This window comes from Patagioenas fasciata, chromosome Z (genome assembly GCF_037038585.1).
Source record: "Patagioenas fasciata isolate bPatFas1 chromosome Z, bPatFas1.hap1, whole genome shotgun sequence".
Classification (NCBI taxonomy): Eukaryota; Metazoa; Chordata; class Aves; order Columbiformes; family Columbidae; genus Patagioenas; species Patagioenas fasciata.
The window spans coordinates 82,697,714-82,723,324 of record NC_092560.1 but is presented as its reverse complement, the minus strand read 5'-3'; the positions used below and the strand labels follow the sequence as shown (position 1 = coordinate 82,723,324).

The window sequence follows — 25,611 nt, the reverse complement described above, 5'->3', positions numbered from 1 at the left end:
TCTCCTCATCTATTGCTATAACAACAACAACAAAAAAAAAGAAAAGAAAAAAAAAAGGATTGCCTTGTAACAAGGTAATGCTGCCTTGGGGTTTCTCTTCCCGGGTAGAAACTGGCCTTGTGTTTGCGACTGGTTTAAGTTGGATGTTAAAATGGGTCTAATGCCATTTTGAGTCTAATGTAGTTGGAACTTGCAAAATCCCTTGAAATATTTGGCTGAAAGAGAATGATAAAGCGGCTGCAAAATCTTAGAAATAACATTGCTGCACATCCATTAGAAATGTTTCTGACTGTTTTCAACTCGGTGCAGACTTTGGGGATGGTTTTGTTGTTCCTTTGAGTGCACCATATGTGCTTGGATTGGGTGGATTTGCCTCCAGTGACCTTAGCACTGGGCACTTCTGCTGTGAGAAGAGACAGTTACTTTACCTATGATTTAATTGTTAGCCATCCAGGCCTGCTTTGTTCTCCTCTGTTCTCACACTCTTTAAATTCATCTCCTGCAGCTGGGGAAAATGAGACTGACAATCCCATGCCGGGCTGTGACTTGCACACACCTGCAGTGTTTTGATGCTGCTCTTTATCTTCAAATGAATGAAAAGAAGCCTACGTGGATCTGCCCTGTCTGTGACAAAAAGGCAGCTTATGAGAGCCTAATATTAGATGGGTAAGAGACTGGGTTTGCAGAGTACAGAATTAATGAAAACTTCTCATGATGTACTCGATAGCTGCTTTTGTGACTTGAGGTTTAGCCATTTCGTGCTATTTTCTTTGTCAAAATATTTTAGACTGCAAGTATTTGGCTCTGCTAGTTTCTGATCCCATGTAATGAAGTACATAAGTTTATCTTCTAATTGCATCATCAAGCTCTTGAGCCTCAGCGTATTTCCTCTGGAGGAGCCCAAACGTGGCATCTAGGGGTAGGGCTCCCTTTTACATGACCCTGTCTCTGAAGCAATTAACTTTAACATTTAAACTTAAACTTAGAAACAGGGTGAAACTTGATTCCAAAGACAATGATTTCTATGTCTGTATGGAAATTATGAATTGCATAGGTAGGTTGGGATACTCTCCTGGGTTTTGATGTCTGGGTGTCCGCAAAGGCTGTAACTGCAGACGTTTAGGTGAGACTAATTAGGGTGACAGTACAGGCTATGGGTCGAAGGTGACCATAATCAGCTTTTCAGCTGTGTCTCCTTTTCACTTGGCAAAAGCCTGGAATCAAAATTGGAAACTGCTTTTATTTTTCAGGCTCTTTATGGAAATCCTTAATGAATGTTCAGATGTCGATGAGATCAAATTCCAAGAAGATGGTTCCTGGTGCCCCATGAGGCCAAAGAAAGAAGCTGTGAAAGTCTCAAGTCCACAGTGCACCAAAATAGAAAGTATGTACGTCTGGGTGGTGATTGCAAACCAACAACAAGTCTTGGAGACTTAGTTATCGCTGGGATGATGTGTGTAGATACTGATGTTTGTTCAGTGGGGTTGATATTTCTCAACTAAAAGTGTGACTTTGTGGATTTTGTATTTGCTTATTTTAATACAGATAACTAAATGAACGGCTGGTCTTGTTTTAGGTCCTTAAACAGATAAACGAAGATTAAAGCTTATGCTTTAATAATCTCAACATGAGACAGAATACTAATAGAACTGTTCCTGGGCCATAACATTCTCTGCAGTGGCCGGGAAGATGAGCTTAAACCAGGATTTGAGATATTGGTTCTGTTGCAAATAGAAACTTTTAAAGGCTGCTGGCATTAGAAAAACTGATATTTTATTTTCTTGCTTAGGTTCCAGTGTTGTTAGCAAACCCTGTTCTGTGACGGTGGCCAGTGAGATAAACAAGAAGAAAGTTGACGTTATTGACTTGACTATAGAAAGCTCTTCTGATGAAGAGGAAGATCCTCCTACCAAAAGGAAGTGCATATTTATGTCCGAAACACAAGGAAGCCCAACCAAAGGGTTTGTCAATTTTAAAGTTGGTTTTTATTCTGTAATGTCGCAGATTAACTCATGTGTAGATGAAGGGACTTGTCATCTCTCTTTGGGATCCAACTCCCCACTTCCAGAGGAGAATTTCTAGGCCTCTCCTTGCAGAAGGATGTATTGATCCAGTACCTTTCTACAGGCAAAACAATATTAAATAGTTTTACATCTCACAAAAGACTTGTGCTCGCAGTTGCTGTTTTTGCAGGGATATTTTTCCATAGAAGATGAAGCTGATAATGGATGGGATTCTTCTAGATGATGCCAAGTGGACGAGCTTTATGCATTCTTGATAAGTTAGCGTCACCTGAAAGGCTTCCTTTCACTATTACAGCCTTTATCTAATCTGCTCTGATGCCCAGGAAATTAGGCTGCGTTGTGTGTTTCATCCATCCTGTCAGTCCTTGAAGGGAGATGCTATGCTGTTTTGAATCAAGATGAACTTTTCTTCCATCTTTATGTTAAACTCTGGAATGTCTTGGACACTGTGGTTACTGGTCAGTTCTGCACCTTAATTAGCACAACCAACAATTTCCTAAATCCGCTGTCAACTGCTCCATCTTTGTAGTCTTGTCTGACTTCAGTGGCGGGTTTGACCAGCTGCTCTGCTGTTGTGCTGCCTTCTGTCTGTCCCAATCCATGCAACTCAGCTGCAGTTACTCTTTGTGGCTTCCAGAAAGCTCTTGCTTTCGGTCTGGAGGGCGCAGGAGACCTGCAGGGAAGGGACACTGGTGAACCTCACCAGCAGTCACTGCTCCACGAGGAGATTCCAAGTGTCAGCTTTTCGTTAATGTTGCTGCATGCATGAGGCCTGTGTCTGTGTCTCTCAGTGTAGTGCCTTATGTCTTGTGCTAAAACAATAAGAATTAAAACAACCTCCTTCTGTTTCATCAGCTCTTAAAGTAATGAGCAGGTGTAGTGTCTCTAGTCCACAGGAAAGTGTGGCATTTGGGGAGCAAATAGTTGGTTGTCTTCAACAACTTACAGTGGTGATACTGAAATGCTGTTGTTTGTTGTGAGGGCTGTGGAGGAGTCCTTCTGCAGGAGACTTTGTTTCTTATTTTTATAAGGGAAAAAATAGTACATCTCTTAATAAAGTTTCAGAAGGCACCAAGCCTTCCTGCCATGCTTCTGTTTTGTCCGAGTGGCTATCTGCAACCATAATCATAGAAGAAGTGAGTTTTCTTGTGTATCTGCGACCAATGAGTTTTCCTTACTGTTTGGATATGGAAATGGCATGTTTTCATTCTTTAAATCCAAGTCAAGGCCAGGCTTTTGGAGGAATAGCTTATCTCCTGTAAACAATCTTGCCTGAATGCTAGTTTTGGCAAACCCATGTCTTCTCATAGGCAGAAGCAACGTAGGTTGAAATGTAAGAGGTGCTTGAGAAGGGAAGGTCTGAAATCCCAGCTTCTAAAAATCAGAAGTAGCATAAATGCACCAGTGCAGCAGTGTGGGAACATGTGAGTGGGTAACACGGCTGGATGGTGGGATGCAGGACTCTGGTTATTTCCACCTGCTTTGGAGTTTTAGAAAGTGTTTTTATGCACGTGGCTGGTGCCCGAACGCTTGCAGTGTCGTATTTAACAGTGCTGTGAAGTCATCAGGCAGAAAGTGGGGATGCAGGAGGGTTTTAACTGGTTGTGTGGTCCTAGAGAGCTGAACGTAGCTCAAGCTCAGGCTGTGAGTAAAGGCTTTGATATTCAACTCCCACGTGTGTAATCTGCGCTCCTGGGGCTGAATAACAGTCATGCCCTTGGTGTCACAGGTTAACACCGAGGAAACACAGAGAAAATGAAACAAACGCTCTCCTCCTGGCTCTGGCTCTCTGCACATCCCTCTAGGGGCGCTCCACAGATCCATTTCTGTCTCTGGATGGCAGACTGGTATAAATGACTCCAGCACTGTACTTTGTTTTAATGTCAACTTGCTCTTACGTCACAGTGACTACTGAGTGCCAAGGTATGGTCATGTATTAAGAAGACTGTTAAGAAAGAGTGAGCAGTGAGTAGCCATGCCATAGTTGTGTTGTAACGTAGAGACCTTGCGACTTGGAGCACACAGCGGTGTGTGATTTCTTGTCGGTAACTAACGGCCAGGTTGTTAGTAACTTCCCGTGCTGTTTGAAACAGGGTTCTCATGTATCAGCCATCCACCGTCAGAGTGCCCAGCGTGACAACGGTCGATGCTGCTGCTATTCCTCCTTCATTAACGGACTACCCAGTACCATTCCATCACCCACCAATATCCAGTATTTCATCGGACTTGCCAGGTAGGTAGTGGCTATTTTCTGTCTGTATTCTAACAGCCGTATTAATTTGGTGGGGTGGGTAAAAATTGGAGAATTGATCAACTTTTTATTTAATAGAACAAGACTATGTGCAGTATTGTACTGATGTGATGTCTAGACAAGTCCAGCACAGGCTGTCCTTCCTGTTTCAGATGGTGATGTGAAAAACATTGCTTCTGGGGTACAAATTGGCATTTTTGGAACAGCAGCCAGAAACACTTCTCGCTATAATGAGTTAGACTTTGTGTGAACGTCCGGTTGTTACGTGTTGTAGACACGAGGGAGAGCAGCTGCTTTATTTAAGTTCTGCAAACGCGATGGCGCTGACTCATCCCAGCCCTAGATGTAGAGATGTTCTGCTGCCTGATTCTAGTGGTGCTCTGTCTAGAATTTATGAAAAAGGTTAAGGTGAGCTACAATATGTAAGCTGACCTCTATTGACTTTCTTTACCTAGACATACCCTAAATGCCTATGATGTATTCTTCAACACTGCTGCTAAATATCAGACAAAAAGGTGGGGATACTGATTGTTTTCTACCCTGGCTCCTTGAAAAGAACGCTGTATATAGGGACTCTGGGGTTCTCTTTGCCGGCTGTAACGAACCCAGAGCCCAGGAGATGGTGACTTGTGGTGACAGGTGTCACGCTGGCCTCCTGTACTTCCCTCTCCCCCGCTCCATTGCCTGTCTTCATTTCTCCCCTGCAACATCTCTGGGTTTTTTCCTCTTCTTTCAGCACCAGTTTGGCAATGGGCTGGATATCATTCCCTTTATTTCTCTGTCCATTTTGGTTCTCTTACTGCTCCCTCCCTCCATTTCTCATTCAAAAAATCGATTGTCTTCCCAAATTGGAGAGTAACCTGAAAGAATGGATGACTAGAACTGTTTCGTCCATGAAGTCCTATAAATGTGCAAGAACAAAAGAAGCTGTCAGTTCTGTAAAAGCAGTTGAGCTTGCTTTTGCCAAGTAAAGGTTGGACCAGATGATCCTTGTGGTCCCTTCCAACCTGGTATTCTACAATTCTTAAATCTCCTTCAAAATTTTTCTGTAAATGGAGAAAAGGAGGAGAGATGCCACTGGCCAGAACAAATTTGGAGGTGAGGGGAGAAGGGAGGGAGTAAATTTATCATTTCTTTCTGTTGACATAGCAAACACAAGGCCAATATTTAGAAACAAAACAAAAAAGGCTGTGATTTCTCATTGGTTTCTGAATTTTAAACGTCTTGCCCTAAATGCTTACACACTAATGGTGTATAAGACAGACACTAGTTGTTGCTGCTCTTAGAGGATACACATTCAACTACTTGTAGTTTCCTCTTCTTCATTCCTTTTATTTGTCTAGACACAAAACGGGGATGATATTAGAAATGTTTCCTTATTGGCTGCCCGTGGGTGGAGGAAGAGACCTGCTGCTTGTTTTTGGACTTGTGCATGTTGTGACTTTACTTCATTCCAGCATCTTTAATGTGATGACACTCTTCATGTCCCAGTTTGGCCAAGTCAGGTACAATACACAGTGAAACTCGCATTATGAACCAACAGCTCTAAACAGCAACCTTCATCTAAGCAACCACATTGAACCACCCTGCAATATCCAGTGAATAATACATCATTATGTCATTCTCATTCTTAAAAAGAGCCACTTGTACTAGATAACTCGTGTTGCTGCTGCCTGAAGTAGTCGTTGAGAGTGGTGTCACCGTGGTATATTCCATTTAGAAACTTGTGTAACAATTGCAAAATCTGTTCTACAACCACCAAAGAAAAGTTCCTTACATTGTGATGAAGACTCATGAATTTATTATCCTTCTTTCCTTTCTAGGTCTGGATTTTCTTTCGCTAATCCCAGTCGATTCACAGGTATGTGTCTGAACTTCTCTGGGGTTTAATTTCCAAGTCTGGTTTTTGTGACATACTGCTCGAGTGCTGTCGTCATCTGTATCATGTTTGCAGTTAGACCCAGCCACAGACTGGCAAAATCCATTTCCCAACAAGAGGTGGTGATGAAGATGCATTAAGGGAGGATTCAGTTTAGCCTCATTACGATAAATCCAGGCATGGAAACTCACTCTTTATTGATAGTTTTTGCCTTTCCAAAGTGGATACTTGCACAGCACTAAGTTGAATACACCCTTTGTGAACTTCAGTCTTGGTTTTGTACTGTGTATCTGTAGGCCAGGGTAAGCTCTGTATTACTCACTGATTGCTGTTGGTTTTCATATTAGCAGGAGATTATTCTAAAAAAATAAATCTCCATTAATTTGATTGGCACATGGCTGAACACTTCCGTAATAAATCCCATGTAACACCTAGACCACATCGGCTTTGGATTATCACAGTATGTTTGGGATTGGAAGGGACCTCAAAAGATCATCTAGTCCAATCCCCCTAGGTGAGGTCGCACAGTAACATGAAATTCTGTAGGTCAGAAGTAACTAGGTGGTGTTTTTGCCTTCTCTGGAAGCTTAAACTTTACAGAACTAGGGAGAAAATTCTTACAATAACTAGATTCTTACACAGACAAGACTACAACCTTGAAGTGTGGGGGAATATTGGCTCCCTAATTAAGACAAGAGGATCTGAAGCAGACCCTCTGTTTCATCTCTCTGTCACTAGAAGACAACAGTAATAGGAGTCGACTTTCTGGTGCCTTAAAAGCAAAGGATGAACTTCCTCCTTTTCTTTCCACTTACTGCATCTTGCAATACTCTGTGCCTGACCTTGAGATCTGAACTGCCAAAGTGGGAATAACAGAAGTTTGTTGATGTGGGAGGCTGGAAGCAGGTGTGCTGCTGCGAAATGTCCACTTTGGACAGTTCAAACAGTTCAGGCTCAGTTCCAAACATAAGCCCAAGCTTGGAATCCACAGGGTAAGAGAAAGTCAAGTGTGTTGAACACGTGTGTGTGTGCATGGGGGTGTCTTAGATCATCCTCTTCGACACCTGGCAACCTTGTTCTGTTTCTAAATGTGTAAAATGTTGAGCTTTGCTTTGAGAAGGCTTGTCTTCCACTTCAGGAAATTGAAATCAACTGAGTCATTTTCCTTAATCAGACTTGATCAGGGCTCGTTTATCATTGCTAAAATGTTTAGAGACCTGCACGTATAATTGCGGGTGTATACTATGAAAATGTTGATTAGTACAGAGCTGCCATTTGAGGGGATGAAGTGATTTTAACCTCTGTCGAGGTAGCAGAATGCTTTTTTGCTGCATTTTGATGGTGAAAGGAGCCTGGAATATGCAGTTGTGCCTGTGGGTAGTGAACGTTTTCCAAACACTATGGGTGTTTGGTGATTTTTTTTTTGTGGTCATTAGAGTGTTTCTTAATGTGTTAGTAAATGCTCAAGCTAACCATTTAGTAAGAAAAAATAAGAAAAGGTGGGAGGATGTGGGAGAAGGGCTTGTGGCTACCACCTCTGCTTGTCTCTTGCTGGCTTGCAGAACTCTGGTTCTTGCCGTGCATGCCTTAACGAGGTTCTGCTAGTTAACGTGTTCCGCGCTTGTCGTAGGGAAGATGTATCTTCAGAGCATACATTTCCCTTGTGCAGTTAGTCTCTTCATTCTTCATTGTTTGTTTCAAGCAGTACTGTCCTCCTATGTTTTTGGATAGTCTCACCTCAACCTTAACAAGCAGCACGCCTGGCAGCATCATCACCTCGACCAGTCACCACGAGAGCAGCACGCACGTTAGCTCCTCGGGCAGGAGCGAGCCCGGGGTGATCACCAGCGGCGGCAGCGCTCCCGACATCATCTCACTGGACTGAAACACGGGGCAGTTTTTTGGGGACTCCAGGAGAAATTGTGCAGAGCTGCCGCCTCCCCTCTCTGGAACTTGGGCATCCTGGAAGTTGTTTTGGTATTTATTGAGAGGATTTGCCTTCTGGAAAACGGATTAAATTCATCTGCGTTAGGAACAGAAGTTATAGATTGTTCTATTATTACTTTCCTCATTAAATAGCTGGTATAGAAAAGTCCCATTCAGAACGTGCTTTTATGCTTTTGGCTTGTTCTGGGGAAACTGACCTTTTTATTGCTGGATGGATTCCACAAATGTGTTTTAAATTTTGTTGTAAAACACAGCAATAATGTAAAAAAAAAAACCTTTTCTAAAATAAAAAGAGGCACTTAACCACTCTAGAACACCAACAACCTGGGCAAAAGTGCAAAGTGTATGCATCAGTGAATTTTTACTATTTTCACTGAGGCTTGTAATAAACGTCACTTAAGACAATGGAACTTTGTGAAATGGCCATGACTTTTGTTGGATGTCTCTTGTTCTCCATTTCTCCTTTACTAGGGGATGTAGGAGAGCGCTCTCTAAATGGGGATATTTTTTTTTAAAATCCTGATTTAATATTTTTTCATAAATGCAACAACATCCTAAGCTGTGACTTCTTCTTCTTAATGTTCTTCAGGCTGGGGAAGGGACAAATTATCTATGCAACCTCTGCATCACACCATCGCTGTGCTGTTGTGTCAGAATTAGGACATCTCCCGAAAAATCCAAACTATGCACAGTTGAGTTTCTGGCTTTGGTAACTTTGAGGTGATAAGGGGGGAAAAAAAGCCTTTAAACTCAAATTTAGGTTATGATGTTCTTGGTGCCTCCACCAGATGAGCAGGTGAAGAGCTGGATTTCTGTGGCAGCTGTAAGGACACAAAGAAGGAATTACTTTGTCCAGTGCAGGTTTATTTTCTGTCACTTTGATAACTGCTGTGTTCCGCTCAGGAATACCGCAGGGGATGCTCAGCTTTTTGGAAGACAAAAGCTGTAGCTGCAGAGGTCCCACCTGACTGGAATTGTGTTTAGGGCTTAAAGATGCTTTGTCCCACATTATGTGGCCTATTAATTATGGATTTTGTAATCCGATGGGAGTAAATCCCTCCAGGTTTACTCCTCTGAGGAACCTGCTGCTTTGCTACGTGTGTGCAGTGTCTCCCCACGCGCCTCCAAGGAAAACCTCAGCAGTACTGGGTGTGGAAGAGGTTACAGACCATGGAACCTACCATTCTGTGATTTCCATAGGGCTGGAATAACGGTATTGTCTACATATCTTGACATAGCAGTTTTCCCAAGTGTTGTGTTTCTGTTGAGTAACTGTATTTGAGATTATTCCTTCCCTAATGAACAGCTTTCACTTTTTCCTGATTTTGTGTTGCTTTTTTCTTACTTCTTTAGTCATGTCTGGTGCTTTTTGCCTTCCATTACTGTTATGGTATTTGAACCAAGTACCTGGACAAGAAATACTGAAGCAGGATGTATTGTAACTTGTCTGCGCTGTAGTCCCACCTTTAATGCTGCGTTATTATTCCTCATTGCCTTTTTTGTATAATCTTTCACGCCGGTCTTCAGTTCACATGTTGGTCTTAATATTGCATCCCATCTTTCTTCTGTTTTCCTTATCTGTTGAATTTTTTTGTACCTGTTAAGGATCAGTTTTTAGCATGATTTATTTCCAATAAAGCCATGCTACTCCTGAAGCTTTTTCTTCCTAATGGCCTGTGGTGTATCAGTGGTTTCTGCATCACGGTTGCACAGTGACTTGAATGATAAGAGTGTGGAGAAGTTGTTCCAGAGTAATTCAGAATAAAGTGTGGAAAACTGGTATATGTTGCTGAAGATGCTGTTTATATTCTTAACGCCTACCTGAACTGTGACTTGGGCTGTTGCTGAACTGGCTGAAGGGATTAAATATCTCACATACGTCAGAAAAGGGTGAGAGTCATTTTTAGGACATGTCATAGATCTAAACCGTTCATCGTATGATAAAATATGGCTATAATTTTGTTAACTACTGTGCCCTGTTAGTAGTTACAACCCTACCTCAGCCCTGAAAAGTTCTCCAGATGTTTTAGGCAGGAGTTTTGCATCTGTATTTAGCTTTAACTCTTCAAGACCCGTGACACCAATGTCAAATGCAAACTGAAGGTGTTTGAGCCTTAATCCATCTAGGAGAGAGCCAGATTGTCAGGCTGGGGTGTGAGGGAACTGCTTAGGTGCACAATGCCATTGTCCTGCGATGCTGATGTGCACACAATAGGTAATTACTAAGCTTTTGTAATACATAAATCCTTTAATTCGCTCTCTTGGTATTTGAGTTTGTGGAAGATGTGTATAGTCACGTCACCCATTCCATCCGCCTTATTCCACAAGACAGCAATGAGTTTACTTAATCAGTGATGGGTGGAGGGGCTGGGGTTGTAACTTAATCGAGGCCTATACCACTCCAGCATTGTATCCAGATGAGGTTTTGGTTTATTTTTTCTTCAAGTTCTAAAAAGCATCAGAATATCTATTTAAGAACTTCTAACATGAGAAAAATCTTGAAGGGTTAGATGACTTCTTACCTCTTTGTTCCCGCTATGGAGGTATCTGGTTACTACTCTGAGTGGACTCTATCAAAGGTACCTTCAAACCAACTGCAGAAGGAAAGTGAAGCTCATTAGATTAATCCACAGTCCCTCTATGGCACAGAGAACCAGCCCTTTTTGTCCAACCAGTTGTTAGCTACATTGTTTTTCATATTTTGTAGAAGATAAGCGACCTTCCTGAAGAGACCTAGCTGCTAATATACAATATTAATTACAAAAAGGCTACACCTAAAGCATGTTTTCTAATTTTCATACTTCCAGCTCATCTAAAGCTGTCTGAAACAATCCATGTAGACAACAATATAATAGAAGCCCTGTGAGGTTCTGCACCTGTCCAGCAGCATTTCCAAAATTAGTTGTGATTTCCTATATCTGCCTTAAGGTAGAAAGCTTACCTGTAACTGCAAGCCTTCGGTCTTCAAGAGCGTGGAGGATTCGAGTTTGGAAATGAAAGAATGCGTCTTCTACCTGAGAAGACAAAACCTGACCGGTTCAACAAGAATTTCTGCAACAACAAAGAGAGCTGCTTCCTAGGTTAAAAGAAAGTTGTGAATTAGGCAAGCTAAAAACCATCATTAGAGTCCTAAATAACCAATTTTTTTAATGTATATTTTTGGCACAGACATCAGTGACCACAGACAAGATACAGGCAAGAACGATCCCATAAGTCAAATTAGTGTTATTTTTCTTTTTTAGTAGGTGATCACACGGCCATCGCAACATGTTAACACTGTGTGTGTATTCAATGTAGCACTCTAAAAGCTTTTCATTTCCTTCCTCGTTTTTTGAGGAATGCGTATGAGGACAAAACTGGGCAGTGTATCCCACAGCATGAAACAGAAGTGATTATAACTTATCTAGGAAGTTATCCAGGGGTGGAATTCGCTCCTTCAAGTCTTTACGCTTATGCGTTTTGGCCACAACTTGCCAAGGATGAGAATTTGTGTTGTGAGGATCCCTGGGCAAAAGTCTGCTGGTGGTCAAAGACACACTGTGGAAAAGTCTGGCCGCCAGTGCTGGACCTCAAGTCTCCAAAGAACTGCAGAAAGATCTGGTGTGACCAAGTAAACTGGCAATAAAATGCCAAACAAAATTTAACTTAGAAAAGGATAAGGGGAAAATTATGTTTCATATGTAACAGGACCTAAACTGCTCGTTACAACTCAGTTTGAGATCTTAGAGTTGTTTTAAATAAGTTACAAAAGTGTTCAGTGTTCAGCAGCAGTCAAAAAGAGAAGTCAAGTTTCAGTACCTGTTAGGAACAGAAAAACCAAACATTATGTCCAGTGAAATCTTGCATTTTGGATACCGTGTGCAGTTGTGGTTGTTTTATTATAAAAGGAGAAAAGGTTCAGAGAAGGGGGACACAGATGACCAGAACTCTGAACTGGCTTCCATGCAAAGAAACTTGCTTGGCAAGCCGGGATTCTTCAGGAAAGAGCAGCTGTGTAGTGGGGAGGGCGAAAAATTAAAGTGACACAGTGGATTAAGATCAAAATGTGCCTGTGCTCATTTCTGATAGAAGGAAGAACCATTTGGAGCTATCAGGAGGCAGACAGGAGACACAAAGAGAGGCCGTTCTTCCCACATTTTGATCTGTGGAAGTCCTGGCCAGTTCTCTGGATGCTGATGTTTGAGAGGGAGACTGAGAAATGCCATAAAGAAATCCAGTGAGACTAAATTAATCTAGAAACCACTTCTGCCCAGGAAGCCCCTGAAAGTGGTTGTAAAAAAAAAAAAAAAGATTACACCAGCTTGCTCTGTTCTTTCTCTTCCTTAAGCACTCACTTTCAGCTGCTGTCAAAAACAATATTCTGGGCTAATGTGACATTTAGAATCATAGAATCGTTTAGGTTGGAAAAGACCTTTAAGATCATCGAGTTCAACCGCTTTCTACCACTGCCAGGTCCACCACTGCCCCATGTCCCCAAGAACCTCATCTGTGTGTCTGTCCAACCCCTCCAGGGATGGTGACTCCAGCACTGCCCTGGGCAGCCTGTTCCAATGCCCGCTCTTGCCCGAGCCTGTAGCATTCATGGGGTTGTTTGTGACCCAAGTGCAGGACCTGGCACTTGGCCTTGTTGAACCTCAGACAACTGGCCTCAGCCCATCGATCCAGCCAGTCCAGATCCCTCTGTATGGCCTTCCCACCTTCCAGCAGATCAACACTCCCCCCCAACTTGGTGTCATCTGCAAACTTACTGAGGGTGCACTCGGATTCCATTGTTCAGGTTGTTGATATTTCGTCTGATGATACAGAAGCTTTACATTCAACTGGATATATATAGGTCTTTCCTTCACCATTTGCTCATCTTCATAGCAGTGCCATCCCCTCCTAAGTATTCAGTCCCCTGAAGAGCTGCTGCCTGTGAACTGAGACTCTGCCACCATAGAACTGCTTCTAACCTCTAGTTTATAGGAACAGAGATGTTTCCCTGTAGCTTTTGATCACTGTTTTAGGAAGATTCAACAGCAGTTTTGTTAAGGAACCACAGGGAGAGTTCTGCAGAATATAGATGTTAAACTGCTGTTTAAGTTGATGCTGACATCCCAGTGTATTACACATGCTACCAAGTCTAAGCTTACACTTTTTGTTTTTCCATGTTTGGAAAATGTGTCTCTTTATAAAATTGTTTCAAGCCCTGTGGAAACTTGGAAAAAGGGAAAAAAAAACCCAAAATACTCAAAACCCATCCACGCAAACACATGTGTAAATTGTTCTTTTAAGAAGTTGCCAGTTTAGACTTCGAAAGTTAAGTATCTCTTATTTCATCACTGATTATTATAGCAGTTACCAAATTAATCCACTTTGGCAAAGAAGCCCCTTCCAAAATAAAACATTACATTTCTTACAGTTTTACCATGTGAGGAGTTTCAAGCACATCCCATGAAACCGGTAAACTTTCTGTCACAATGTCACAGAAAACCCTTGAAGTGCATTTTCAAACTGAGAGGAGGGAAATGGGACACGCAAACAAACCATAGTACCTGAGAAAGGGCTCTGTACCCCACTGAAAAGATGAAGTTTCAGGGGGAGCATATTATTTTAAACGTAGTTTTAAGATTGGCAAGAGGGTTTAATGCCATTTAACCTCCTCAGATTCGCACTCTTCCTCCTCTTAAAGATCCAAATCGGTGTCAAATTTTCCAGCTTGCTGCTGCTGAAGACCAATTCTTTCATCTAAGCTTGTTTCAAAGGAAGACCTTGATTTAAAATGATGGAAACTGAATCTGGTGTACACGGAAAAGTCTTAATGTGCAGAAGATGCAACACATATTTTTGGCACCCTCTGCTGGCATCGGAGCACAATGGAGTAAGCTGCCAGAAAAAGGAGGAGTAAGCTATTTGTTCTGAACTGAAGAAGCGAAGAGGCAACAGGAAGAAACTTGGACCAAATAAAATGGGAATTCCCAAATCTTTTCATCCTGCAGTGGTCTTTTTTTAATTGCATGTTGAAAACAAACAAAAAAAAACCAGTTGTCTTACCAAACGGCTCATTTACAGGGTAGCTATGCCTTGACCACAAACACTAGAGTTCTGGCCGACTGGGATTCTTCAAAAATGCATCGCCTTTTCATCTTCAGCACATCACAGAACCCACCAACCACTTGTTCTGGACACAAGTATAAAAAAAAAATCGAGTTACAAAAAAAGAAGGAGATCACCAGTGATGAAAACACCACCAGCAGGGTTAGACTATCCCTCTATACAGGTCTCTTGATGTTTTTCCCATGATGGCTCCTCATGTGTGACAAGTGGCTTCACTTTCACGTGCAAGACATCTTTCAGAAGCTCTGCCTGCCCTGTGTACCTCACACGACGGTGACCTCTCCAATTACTGTATTTTCTGACTGGACTGGATTCCAGTTTACATACACAGGTCAGGCGAAAGGGCATATGCTCAGTGAATTACCTTCAGCAGCCTTTGGGCACAAGAAAGCAGAGTCCTCTAGTGCTTCAGAATAAAGATGAGGTTCCACAAGGCCAAGTGCCAGGTCCTGTACATGGATCACAAACAACCCCATGAACGCTGCAGTGTCAGTGAAGAGCGGCTGGAAAGTGCCTGGTGGAAAAGGACCTGGGGGTGTTGGTGACAGTGGCCGAACATGAGCCAGAGTGTGCCCAGGTGGCCCAGAGGCCACCAGCATCCTGGCTGGGACCAGCACTGGTGTGGCCAGCAGGCCCAGGGCAGTGACCGAACCTGTGCTGGGACCTGGGGAGGCCAAACCGCCAATCTTGGGCGCAGTTCTGGGCCCCTCACGCCAAGAAAGGCCTTGAGGTGCTGGAGCGAGTGGAGAGAAGGGAACGGAGCTGGGGAAGGGACTGGAGCACAAGTGTGATGGGAGCGGCTGAGGGACCTGGGGGGTTCAGATGGAGAACGGGAGCTGAGGGGACACAGGGACACAAAGAAACGGCCTCAAGTTGCGCCAGGGGAGGTTGAGGTTGGATGTGGGGAACAATTTCTTCCCCAAAGGGCTGTGGGGCATTGGAACAGGCTGCCCAGGGCAGTGCTGGAGTCACCATCCCTGGAGGGGTTGAAATAGAGATGAGGTTCTCAGGAACATGCTTTAGTGCCAGGGATGGGTTAATGGTTGGAATCTAAGATATTGAGGTCTCTTCTAAACAACATGATCCTGTGACTCTACGAAATGCATTCACTACAGGATGAAAATTTTATACAAACAGGGTCTCGCCATCTTAGAACTTACAACATGGCTGAGAAGCACTCAGATAAAAACTGTACTTAAAAAACCACATTTGCTTAGAAACACACTACTTAAGGCTGCAGATCCCTCCTGCTTTGTCACAATACATCTCACCAGCTCACTGAGGTGAAAAAATTCTCCACCTTCCTGTTTCATCCTTACTTGCATTTATCTTCCTCAGCCCTCAGGGCTAAAGCCTTTTTAAGCAACTGACCTGGCAGATTCCCTGCCCACCACCCCGCACTGTAGAAGTCTGGAATTATTTTTAAAGCAGGTTTTAAATCTTCCAATTGCTTTTAAGACAGTTAAGACAAATGGATATCTGAATGGCTGTACTTAGTGACCAATAAATTCTTCTAGCATGGAATATATTTTCCAGGTTCTTTCACGGAATAATTTCTTTTACCAAGAAAAATCAGTTATTCAAAGGACAGAAGTTAATGTTTAAATAGCCCAAAAATTGCTTATTAAAACCCCTGAAATTTCCTTGCTAGTCTTTCTGGTTATTTAGGATATGCATTTCTGCTTCTCCTGAATGTTTACAGTGACAGAAAGAGAGGAAAAAGAAAACTTTTCAAAACTTTCCCCAGAGTACTGGCAATTCACCTCCCCACCACCATTTTGCTGTTTCCATTTAACCTTTTTCTATCTTTGGCATGAAAAGCTGTCCTCACACAAAGTCTTCGCATCCCTGATGTAAAGGATATAGAACAGAACTATGATGGTTTCTCGGAAGAGAATGTGGAAACATGATTAAAAGACTGGTTGCGACTCTGTTGTTGGCCATGCCAGGTTTCTGGTTGGATCTGATGATCTTAAAGATCTTTTCCAACCTAAATGATTCTGTGATCTCAAATATAATACCCTGTTGCATACCTGTATTTCTACCAGATAGACAGCTCCATAAACCTGGGTTGTGCCGTAAGAAACAGAGGCATCCAGAACTCTCCTCGCAGTAGTAATGACTTGCTCACTACCCCAGTGAACACTGTCAGCCTGTAGCGTGACATCACGGATATCAAAACAAACACTTCTCATGGTCTCACACAAGATGCCCCGTAGTGTTAAAAGCGGAAAACCAAAATTGTGATACTACCCAGAAGTTTTGGAGATAATACTGGGAAGGGTGGCTGACACACCGGAGGCTGTGCTGCCATCCAGAGACCTGAAAAGGCTGGAGAGTTGGGCGGAGAAAATTTAATGAAATAGAACAAGGGCAAGTGTAGAGTCTTGAATGTGGGCAGGAACAACCCCAGGTTCCAGTGTAAGTTGGGGTACGAGCTGTTGGAGAGCAGTGCAGAGGAAAGGGACCTGGGGGTCCTGGGGACAGCAGGGTGAGCATGAGCCAGCACTGGGCCCTTGTGGCCAGGAAGCCAATGGTACCTGGGGTGGGTTAGAAGGGGGTGGTCAGTAGGTCAGAGAGGTTCTCCTGCCCCTCTGCTCTGCCCTGGGGAGACCACAGCTGGAATCTTGTGTCCAGTTGTGGCCCCTCAGTTCCAGAAGGACAGGGAAGTGCTGGAGAGAGTCCAGCGCAGCCACCAAGATGCTGAAGGGAGTGGAGCATTTCCTGTGTGAGGAAAGGCTGAGGGAGCTGGGGCTCTGGAGCTTGGAGGAGAGGAGACTGAGGGGTGATCTCATTCATGTTTACAGATATCTAAAGGGTGAGTGTCAGGAGGATGGAGCCAGGCTCTTCTCGGTGACAAACAATGATAGGACAAGGGGCAATGGGTACAAACTGGAACACAGGAGACTCCACTTATATTTGAGAAGAAACTTCTTCCCAGTGAGGGTGTCAGAGCCTGGCCCAGGCTGCCCAGGGAGGTTGTGGAGTCTCCTTCTCTGCAGACATTCAAACCCGCCTGGACACCTTCCTGTGGAACCTCAGCTGGGTGTTCCTGCTCCATGGGGGGATTGCACTGGATGAGCTTTCCACGTCCCTTCCAACCCCTGACATTCTGGCATTCTGTGATATGAACCTTCACTTAGCAGGATTCTGGCCTAATTTAAGTCGGTGATGCTGAACAGTTATATTCAGACCAAGGCAGTGCACACTATACACATAGAAAAGACTTCCAGAAGCATTGTAAACTAATGGAGGGGAGATTCAGGCTGGACACAAGGAAGAAATTTTTTATTTACACTGAGGGTGGTGAGAGCCTGGCCCAGGTTGGCCAGAGAGGTGGTGGCTGAACCATCCCTGGAGACATCCCAGGCCAGGCTGGACGGGGCTCTGAGCAACCTGAGCTGGTGAAGATGTCCCTGCTCATGGCAGGGGTGGCACTGGGGGAGCTGGAAGGTCTCTTCCCTTCCAAACCAATGTGTAATTCTATGATTTGAGAAGGAATATTAAAATGCCCACAGGCAACCATATATTCATTACATAGGTTGAGTGACATATATTCTTCAGTGGGGACAACTTCCAACTAGCCCACTATCCTGTTCTTATCAGTTATCAACAGTTTTTGAAGATTTCACATGAATAAGAACTACAGAGCTCAGACACATTTCAGTAAAGCAAGATACAACATACAGAGCTACACCTACCTCTTTTGTAGCCCACTGGAAACCAGAAACAACACCAACTGTAGTTTCATTAAGATAGTGGACACCTTTTGTGATGTCAACTGATATTTGGACCACCAGATCCAAAGCACCAAATCTTGTGAACCTCAGACACATCCCACTCGTATTTCTCTGCCAGATAACACACTGACCTCCCCTTTGTCTACATTCTCTGCCAGGCCATCAGGAAAGGGTTGCGCCTTCATATAAAGCTTGTTGTGTCTGTTGCGAGATTTGGATAATCACACTTGGCTTGATTCTTTACCAACTGTCTCATGGCAACTGGGTCTGATTTCTGTCAAGTAGATCAAAGACAAAATAATTCCAAAGTACAAAGCTGATCATTTCCACATGTCAGTCAAATGCCATCCAATGAACTGTGGCTTCTCCTCATAAAGCAGGGTGCTCCTACTTGTAATCCTGGGCCTCCTTTTTATGTGGGTTTTAATGTACCTGAGGAGAACATGAGTTACTACAGGAAATGGGCAGTGTCTTGAAAGCCTTTGTTCTGGACATTCAGAGCTACACAGAAAATGATCGTGTGCTTTCAGACATCATGTTTCAAAATGTTCACTGGAATCTAGCAGTGTTCTGGTATATATAGGAATTTGTGACAGCCAATCAGAAACTGTGTTCCTGATTACACAGCCACAGTATACACCACACATTTTGTATTCACATTGCTTTTACATCTCAAGAAGAGGGTATTGGTGGTTTTTATAATGTATGAAATAAAATTTTTTTGCCTTTTGTTAAATCAAACAAGTATGTCTTCTGTATGTGCAACACACTTAAGTCCTGTTATCTCTCTAGCAAATTCAGTGCAATACATCACCAAGCACTTTATTTCAAATCGTGACACTCCCGACACACAAATTAACTGACCACCTTATGAAAAGACAGTTAAGGTGAGTTTCTGCAGATTTTAGAAAGACCTTAAAGACTGTTCTCGTTACACAGCTCAAGGGCAAGAAATTGTAATGAAGGAGAAAGGCCAAGTTACCTTAAGAAGGGGTTTTGCCGTCTTTATCTCCATCTTCAATGTCTAGTTTGGTATGGAGTTTCTCTATGAGTTTGGCTACCTCTTCCTTCTTCAAATTCATAAAGGCATTAAAGATCTGAAACAAGTATGTAATAGACAAGTTCTGCTTACCGTTTGTCTTAAACACGTCGAATGTCTGAAAACCCCCTGGTTTCTCTGTTGTAGGCTGTTGTTTGAGAAACTATTCACAAGGATCACATAAATCAAGATTCATAAGTTCTGTCAAATGTTTCTTACTCCAAAGGAAATTTCAAACTCCTGTCAGAAGAGGTTTCACACAAATCTTTAAGCTAACGATTAACAGAATATGTTATTTCAGTGAACAGACTGTTCACTGTTTTACTTCTGTCTCGCCTTTTCCACATTGTTCTTACGCTGCAGAATTTTTCTAGTCTCTGCAGAAAATATGGACCTACTTTATGAGAGGGATGGCTTTCCTAAGGGCTAACTGCTAAACTAGAAGTCTCTCCTTATGCCCCTGCAACCAAATCAAAACAAAATATTGCTTTATCTTAAAGATAGGATCCAGAACTACATGGCAAAATGTCCTTGGCAACTTCTTTCCATCTGGGCTAGTGGCTGATTTGCTGAATTTTCCAGTTGCTGTGTCAAAATATCTGAAGGAGATATTTATTCTTACTCATCCAGTTGGAACTTGAGGAGTCTTCAATTTTCCTGCAAATTTCCACTTACTTATTTTTAAAAGAAAACTTTGTAAACTGTCACATTTAAGCAGAGATTGAAATAGCAGAAGAGTGGCCAATCCTTATTTGAATGTAGCAATAACTGTTACATGTTTGGGGAGGCAAAGGATGGTTTTTTGTTTGTTTAGGGTTTTCAGGTTTTTTACTACACTTAAATACACTAACTTCAACGTGCATTTTTAGGCTTTTCCGGGGGCCTTGCTAAAATAGTTTAAATAACATACAAGATAAATCTTTGAGTACCCTATGAGCTAAATCAGTCAAGGCAGGTTAATTTATTATAAGGTGTCAGAAAAATTATATATTAAGCTTTCACTCATGTATAAAGCATTCAGTTAACAGCAAGTTGTGTATATATCTAATATGAAACTAACTCCATCATTTATGAGAAAGAATTTAATGTTCATTACATTCACTGAAATACTCACTGGTATCAAAAGTCTGGATTGAGTCCATCATCTTGTATCGTGTATTAAATTTACTTATGCAGTTTGATAAAAACATTTACGTTCTGAAATTCTGACAATGAATCTTCTCTCACTGCTCTTATGTAGCAGGTTATCAGAATTCACCGTAGAAGGCACATGAAGCATACCTGTATGACGAAAAGTTAAGAGAGGAAAGAAAAGTTAATGCATTTCACAAAACGCTGATTTGAAATGTATCAATAGGTAGCAATAGTGAAGATGCCAAATATTTTCTGGAACATATAACAAACCCCTAAAATGAACCCCTATAATAGACGCCTAAAATGGGTCTATTGAATACTACTTGGAAGTGAGGGCCTTTCTTTGTCACACATGGTGAAACTATTTAAAACAAAGGCTAAAATAAAAACTTCAGAAAATTATTTGTAAAGTGCTTAGTAGGATTTGGCGGATTATGACTTTGTAAAGAATATTAACTGAATTGTCAGGGAACTTTCTCTGGAAATTAAAATACAGGCAGCTCATTCCTGCCACACTGATAGAATCACAGAATGTCTTGAGTTGGAAGGAACCCACAAGGACCATAGAGTCCAGCTCCCATCCCTGCATATGAAAAACCTGGTCTGGCTTAAGAATTGCTGAGATTTGTTGAACTGAAGAATTAGAACCCACTCCTAGGCAAGAGTCCTTTGTTCCAGAAACTAGATTATGCTGCAATCTTAGCCATAGAACAAGCTGATCTATTACAATCACATTTGAAAAAAAAAGGAACCAGGTTTGAAAACTTTGGTGAGAAGGTCCATCTTGCAGATATTTGGGGGAAAAAAGAATATCTGAAGCAGTTGAGTTCTGGTGATTCTTTACTCTAACAGCGGGACCACCAGAAAAGATGCTCAGTTGATTTTTTTTTTTTAAATTTTATACTTCTCAGCTGCAATATAGGAAATACTATTTGTCTTGCTAGTTTCAAACCATCCTTCCAGAGATATCCAGCATATTATGATATAATTACTGCTAGAATAACAGAGACCTACACCTTCAGATCAGACAAGAGCAAACTAAACCAAATCAACAAAGCCAGGCACAGAAAGCTAATCTTCTGGTCCTTTGCCTTAAATTTTAAACCATAGATTCCCTTCAGCAGTTTGGCCTAGGCAAACGTCTGACATTTGATGTTTGAATGACACTGAGCAACTGGCTTGAGGTTACACGTTTTGTTAGTAAGAAAGTATCACTTACAGGGTGATCTCCTTTGTGAATTTTCTCCCCTCTCCTAGTTGCTTTCACTCCCCAGTTGGTTGATGTGAAATAAAATCCCCAAAATTATGAAAAAGTGCGGGTGGAATGGGAATGAAAAACAGCTCCTCCAGGTTGCCCAGAGATCTGGGAAGACGGGCTGACACACCAGAGGCTGTGCTGCCATCCAGAGACATGGACAGGCTGGAGGGCTGGGCAGAGAAGAGCCTGATGAAGTTCAACAAGGGCAAGTGGAGGGCCCTGCAGCTGGGGAGGAACAACCCCAGGTACCAGTATAGGTGATGGATCAACCTGCTGGAAAGCGGCTCTGCAGAGAAGGACCTGCGAGTTCTGTGGACAACAGGGTGACCATGAGCCATGAATGTGCCTTTGTGGCCAAGGAGGCCAATGGTCCCTGGGGTGCATTAGGAAAAGTGTGACCAGCAGGTGGAGGGAGGTTGTTCCTGCCCCTCTGCTCTGCCCTGGTGAGGCCACATCTGCAGTTCTGTGTCCAGTTCTGGGGTCCTCAGTTTGAGAAAGACAAGAAATTACTGGAAAGAGTCCAGTGGAGGAGCATCTTTCTAATGAGGAGAGATTGAGAGAGCTGGGGCTGTTCAGCTGCAGAACAGAAGCTGAGAGGGATCTTATCAGTGTTGATAAATATCTCCAGGGTAGATGTCAAGAGCATGGACCAGACTCTGTTCAGTGGTGCCCAATGGCAGGATGAGGGGCAACAGGCACAGACTGAAACACAGGAGGTTCCATCTGAATATGAGGAGAAACTTCTTTCCTTTGAGGTGGCAGAGCCTGGCCCAGGCTGCCCAGAGAGGTTGTGGAGTCTCCTTCTCTGGAGACATTCAAACCCCCCTGGACACGATCCTGTGTGATCTGCTCTGGTGACCCTGCTTGAGCAGGTGGGTTGGACTGGATGATCTCCAGAGGTCCCATTCAACCCCTAATCAATTCTATGATTCTGTAATAAATGCAAGCAATTGTTTCATATCAAGGCTGGTATTCTCCAAAACAGGATTTCAGCCACAGCAAAGTTTTAAAATGTCCCTTATGGTAATATTACCCATTGGTCCAGTTTCACTCTCTCCATAAGTGGAAACCATGACATTGACATTTTCCACAATATGCTGAAACATCTGTAAAGTTTCTCAGGCTGTTGTTGCAATTCCAGCAAAGCACGATCCATTTTGTCAGGAATGGTTTGACACCTTTGGCAACAGATAGCTGCAGAACAATCCCTGTCTGTACACAAAGTCCCTAGAAATATAGGCATAATTAAAACATGCATTTTATACATGGGCAAGATCTCTAATCTACTTTGTACGGTGGTGACTGGGAAATTAAAACTGTGAATTTGGTGGTTCTCCCTGAAACTGTCATTATTACTCAGTTATACGTATAGCTCCATTTTCTAACTGAAGGAGAAAAATGACAGGCGGCTCCACTCTCTGGGATTTTACTGAAAGATGTATTTTATTTCCTCAGTTACTCTCCCTTTAACACACAAGCTGGATACAAAGCAGATCTAATCCTCTAAGATACAGCAAAGGCAATAGGCTAAGATTGCAAATCACAATTCATACCATTAGAAGTTAAAATTTCAGAGAAAGAAGCTTCTTCTGTCATTCATGATTTTTATTTTTATTTTTTTTCTTAAGAGGAAGAAAATAAAATACACTGAGGTCTTTCTATAATAATTAGAAGAGTGTGCTTACCTGAAACACTGTCAACCATGACAAGGGCACAAAGAGCTCCTGTAACTTCAGAGGAGAATTCAACACGTCCAGGGAAGTCAATTAAGTTAATAAGAAAACCTGAACCAACCCTACACTATTTGATGACGTTCAAGTTGTTGTTGGAGAGTTCATAATACATAGAAGTTGCCCTGTAAGAGAAAGCAATTATTTACATTAATTTAATAATGTTTTATAATTCACTGATTTTAAAACTTGCATTGGTCAGGAACCTACCCCTGCTGTGTTAAAGTGCAAATATTTCTCAGTGTACTTACAGGAAAAAACACAAGAAGACTTCAATATTTCAATTTCTGAAATTCTTAGGATCTAAAATGCTGCTTTGAGTATAATTAATTTTTATTCTCATTCAAAAATAAGCATCTGAAGATAGTGGTCACAGCGTAATACCACCATCAGACACGTGTAGAGTCATGCTCTGAATCACAACTTTTTACCATACAGTTGCACACATCAAGGGCAGAGGAAATAATAACAAGACACAGCTTATCACAATGGCTTGCAGGAACAGGGTATTAGTCTGTAAACAATTCAATAGAAAAAAAATGTTACTACTAAGAATCTTTCTGAAAGCACCTTTCTCCATATAAGAAGCAGGTAAGAATGGTTGCTTGAGATCACTTAAAATGTCTACTCCAATATTTCCCAGATTGCACTCTGAAGACTGTGAACTTCTGTTCTGCAATGCACAGCTTGATTCACATGTCAACTTAAAAAAGATCTGACAAGATGCCAGGCTTTGAGCAGACCAGTTTTCTGTCCTCAGACTGAAAAGAAAGAAAAAGAAAGATACAAGAGAGGGTTACAAAGTTAGTGAAGGGTTTTGAGGGGAAGTCATACGAGGAACAGCTAAAGTAACTGGGTTTGTTCAGCCTGGAGAAGAGGAGACTGAGAGAAGACCTCATCATGGTTACAGCATCATCACAAGGGGAGGAGGAGGGGTAGGGCTGAACTCTTCTCTTTAGTGACCAATGGCAGAACCTGAGGGAATGGCAGGAAGATGTGCCAGGGGAGTGTCAGGTTGGACACTAGGGGAAGGTTCTTCACCCAGAGGGTGCTGGACACTGGAACAGGCTCCCCAGGGAGGTGTTGTGGCCTCAAGCCTGACAGTGTTCAAGAAGAAACTGGACAACATCCTCAGACACACAGTGTGAGCTGTGGGATGTCCTGTGCAGGGACAGGAGTTGGACTTGGTGATCCTTGTGGGTCCCTTCCAACTTGGGACATTCTATGATTCTGTAATACAAACAAATTCTTATGTAGGCTTGATTGTGATACATCTTTCTTGCTCATCTTTCTGTGTGTCTGTGAATCATGCTTCTCCTGCTCTGGCTGAAGCAATGATACCCACTTTACTCACCAAGGAGTCTGTCATGATTGATTTGCCGTGATGGATATGGGCAATCTCAGACATATTCCTAATATTTGGCTTCTTGTTCATGATTGCTTGGATCTGGTCTACGGTGAAATTCACCTGGATGGGGGAGGAAAAAAGGGAGGAGGGGAGGGGAGTTGATGAGAAGAGGAAAGGAGGGAGAAGGAGAGGGGGAGGAAGAGGGAGAAGGAAAGAGATGAAGGGGAGGGGAGAGGAGGGGAGGGGAGGGGAGGGGAGGGGAGGGGAGGGGAGGGGAGGGGAGGGGAGGGGAGGGGAGGGGAGGGGAGAGGGGAGCGGAGAGGAGAGGAGAGGAGAGGAGAGGAGAGGAGAGGAGAGGAGAGGAGAGGAGAGGAGAGGAGAGGAGAGGAGAGGAGAGGAGAGGAGAGGAGAGGAGAGGAGAGGAGAGGAGAGGAGAGGAGAGCTATTGTTTCCTTTGAAAGTATACCAAAGTCTATAAGAATTTTTAAACTTTTACTATTCAGAATCATGGAAAAGACCTTTAAAATCATTGAGTCCAAGCATTAACCTAACACTGTCAAGTCTACCACTAACCCATGTCCCTAAGAATCTCATCTCTGTGTCTGTTTCACCCCTCCAGGGATGGTGACTCCATCACTGCCCTGGGCAGCCTGTTCCAATGCCCAACAGCCCTTTCCGGGAAGAAGTGTCTTCTTACCATCCAATTTGAGATTAAATCCACAATCTAAAGAAGAAAACAAGTTGATCAGACCTTGTAGCTTAGTATTACAAATAGTTGTTCACATTTTTGGCAGGTTTTCATAAGAGCGAAGAGTGGAGGCATAACTTAAAATATGGCTCAGATTTTGTCTCACAAAATGTCAACTGCCCCAAAAAAGAACCCACCTGCGGAGACAGAACAGCTCATCCCTGCCAAATGTTCCAGGGGGGTTCACACACATAGCTTCAAACTGCAGCTCCCATCAGAACTTCCACACACATCCTTCTCCTCTCCAGGTCTTCGTCCCACACCTGCTCTCCACTTTCAGGTGAGCCACCCTTCATGGTTTTGAGAAGAGGCTGGGTCTTCTCCTTTTGTAGCCAATATACCAGCTCTAGAAACCGGTGGTCCAGCTCAGCTAAAACCCCCCTTAAATACTTAACTACCAAAAAGTAACATTTTAGG

At 42.7% G+C, this 25,611-nt stretch overlaps 1 protein-coding gene and 1 pseudogene across 7 annotated transcripts in view; one reads left to right on the top strand and one right to left on the bottom strand.

Annotated features, from left to right (window-relative positions):
• Positions 1-9,883, top strand: part of PIAS2 (protein inhibitor of activated STAT 2) — a 30,622-nt gene extending 20,739 nt beyond the window's left edge. For 2 of the 7 annotated variants that reach the window (XM_065860228.2, XM_071801846.1), the window contains 6 exons: positions 506-666; positions 1,251-1,384; positions 1,790-1,961; positions 4,118-4,257; positions 6,099-6,136; positions 7,860-9,883. In XM_065860228.2, the coding sequence (XP_065716300.1) occupies positions 506-666; positions 1,251-1,384; positions 1,790-1,961; positions 4,118-4,257; positions 6,099-6,136; positions 7,860-8,039 (825 nt within the window). In that variant the 3' untranslated portion in view covers positions 8,040-9,883. Of the gene's footprint in view, positions 1-505; positions 667-1,250; positions 1,385-1,789; positions 1,962-4,117; positions 4,258-4,730; positions 4,791-5,618; positions 5,781-6,098; positions 6,137-7,856 lie in introns of all 7 variants that reach the window. The other 5 variants (XM_065860227.2, XM_071801845.1, XR_011736364.1 and 2 more) reach the window with 4 other exon arrangements.
• Positions 9,884-11,493: 1,610 nt separating this feature from the next.
• Positions 11,494-24,572, bottom strand: LOC136115438 (elongation factor 2-like; annotated as a pseudogene).
• Positions 24,573-25,611: the final 1,039 nt, after the last annotated feature.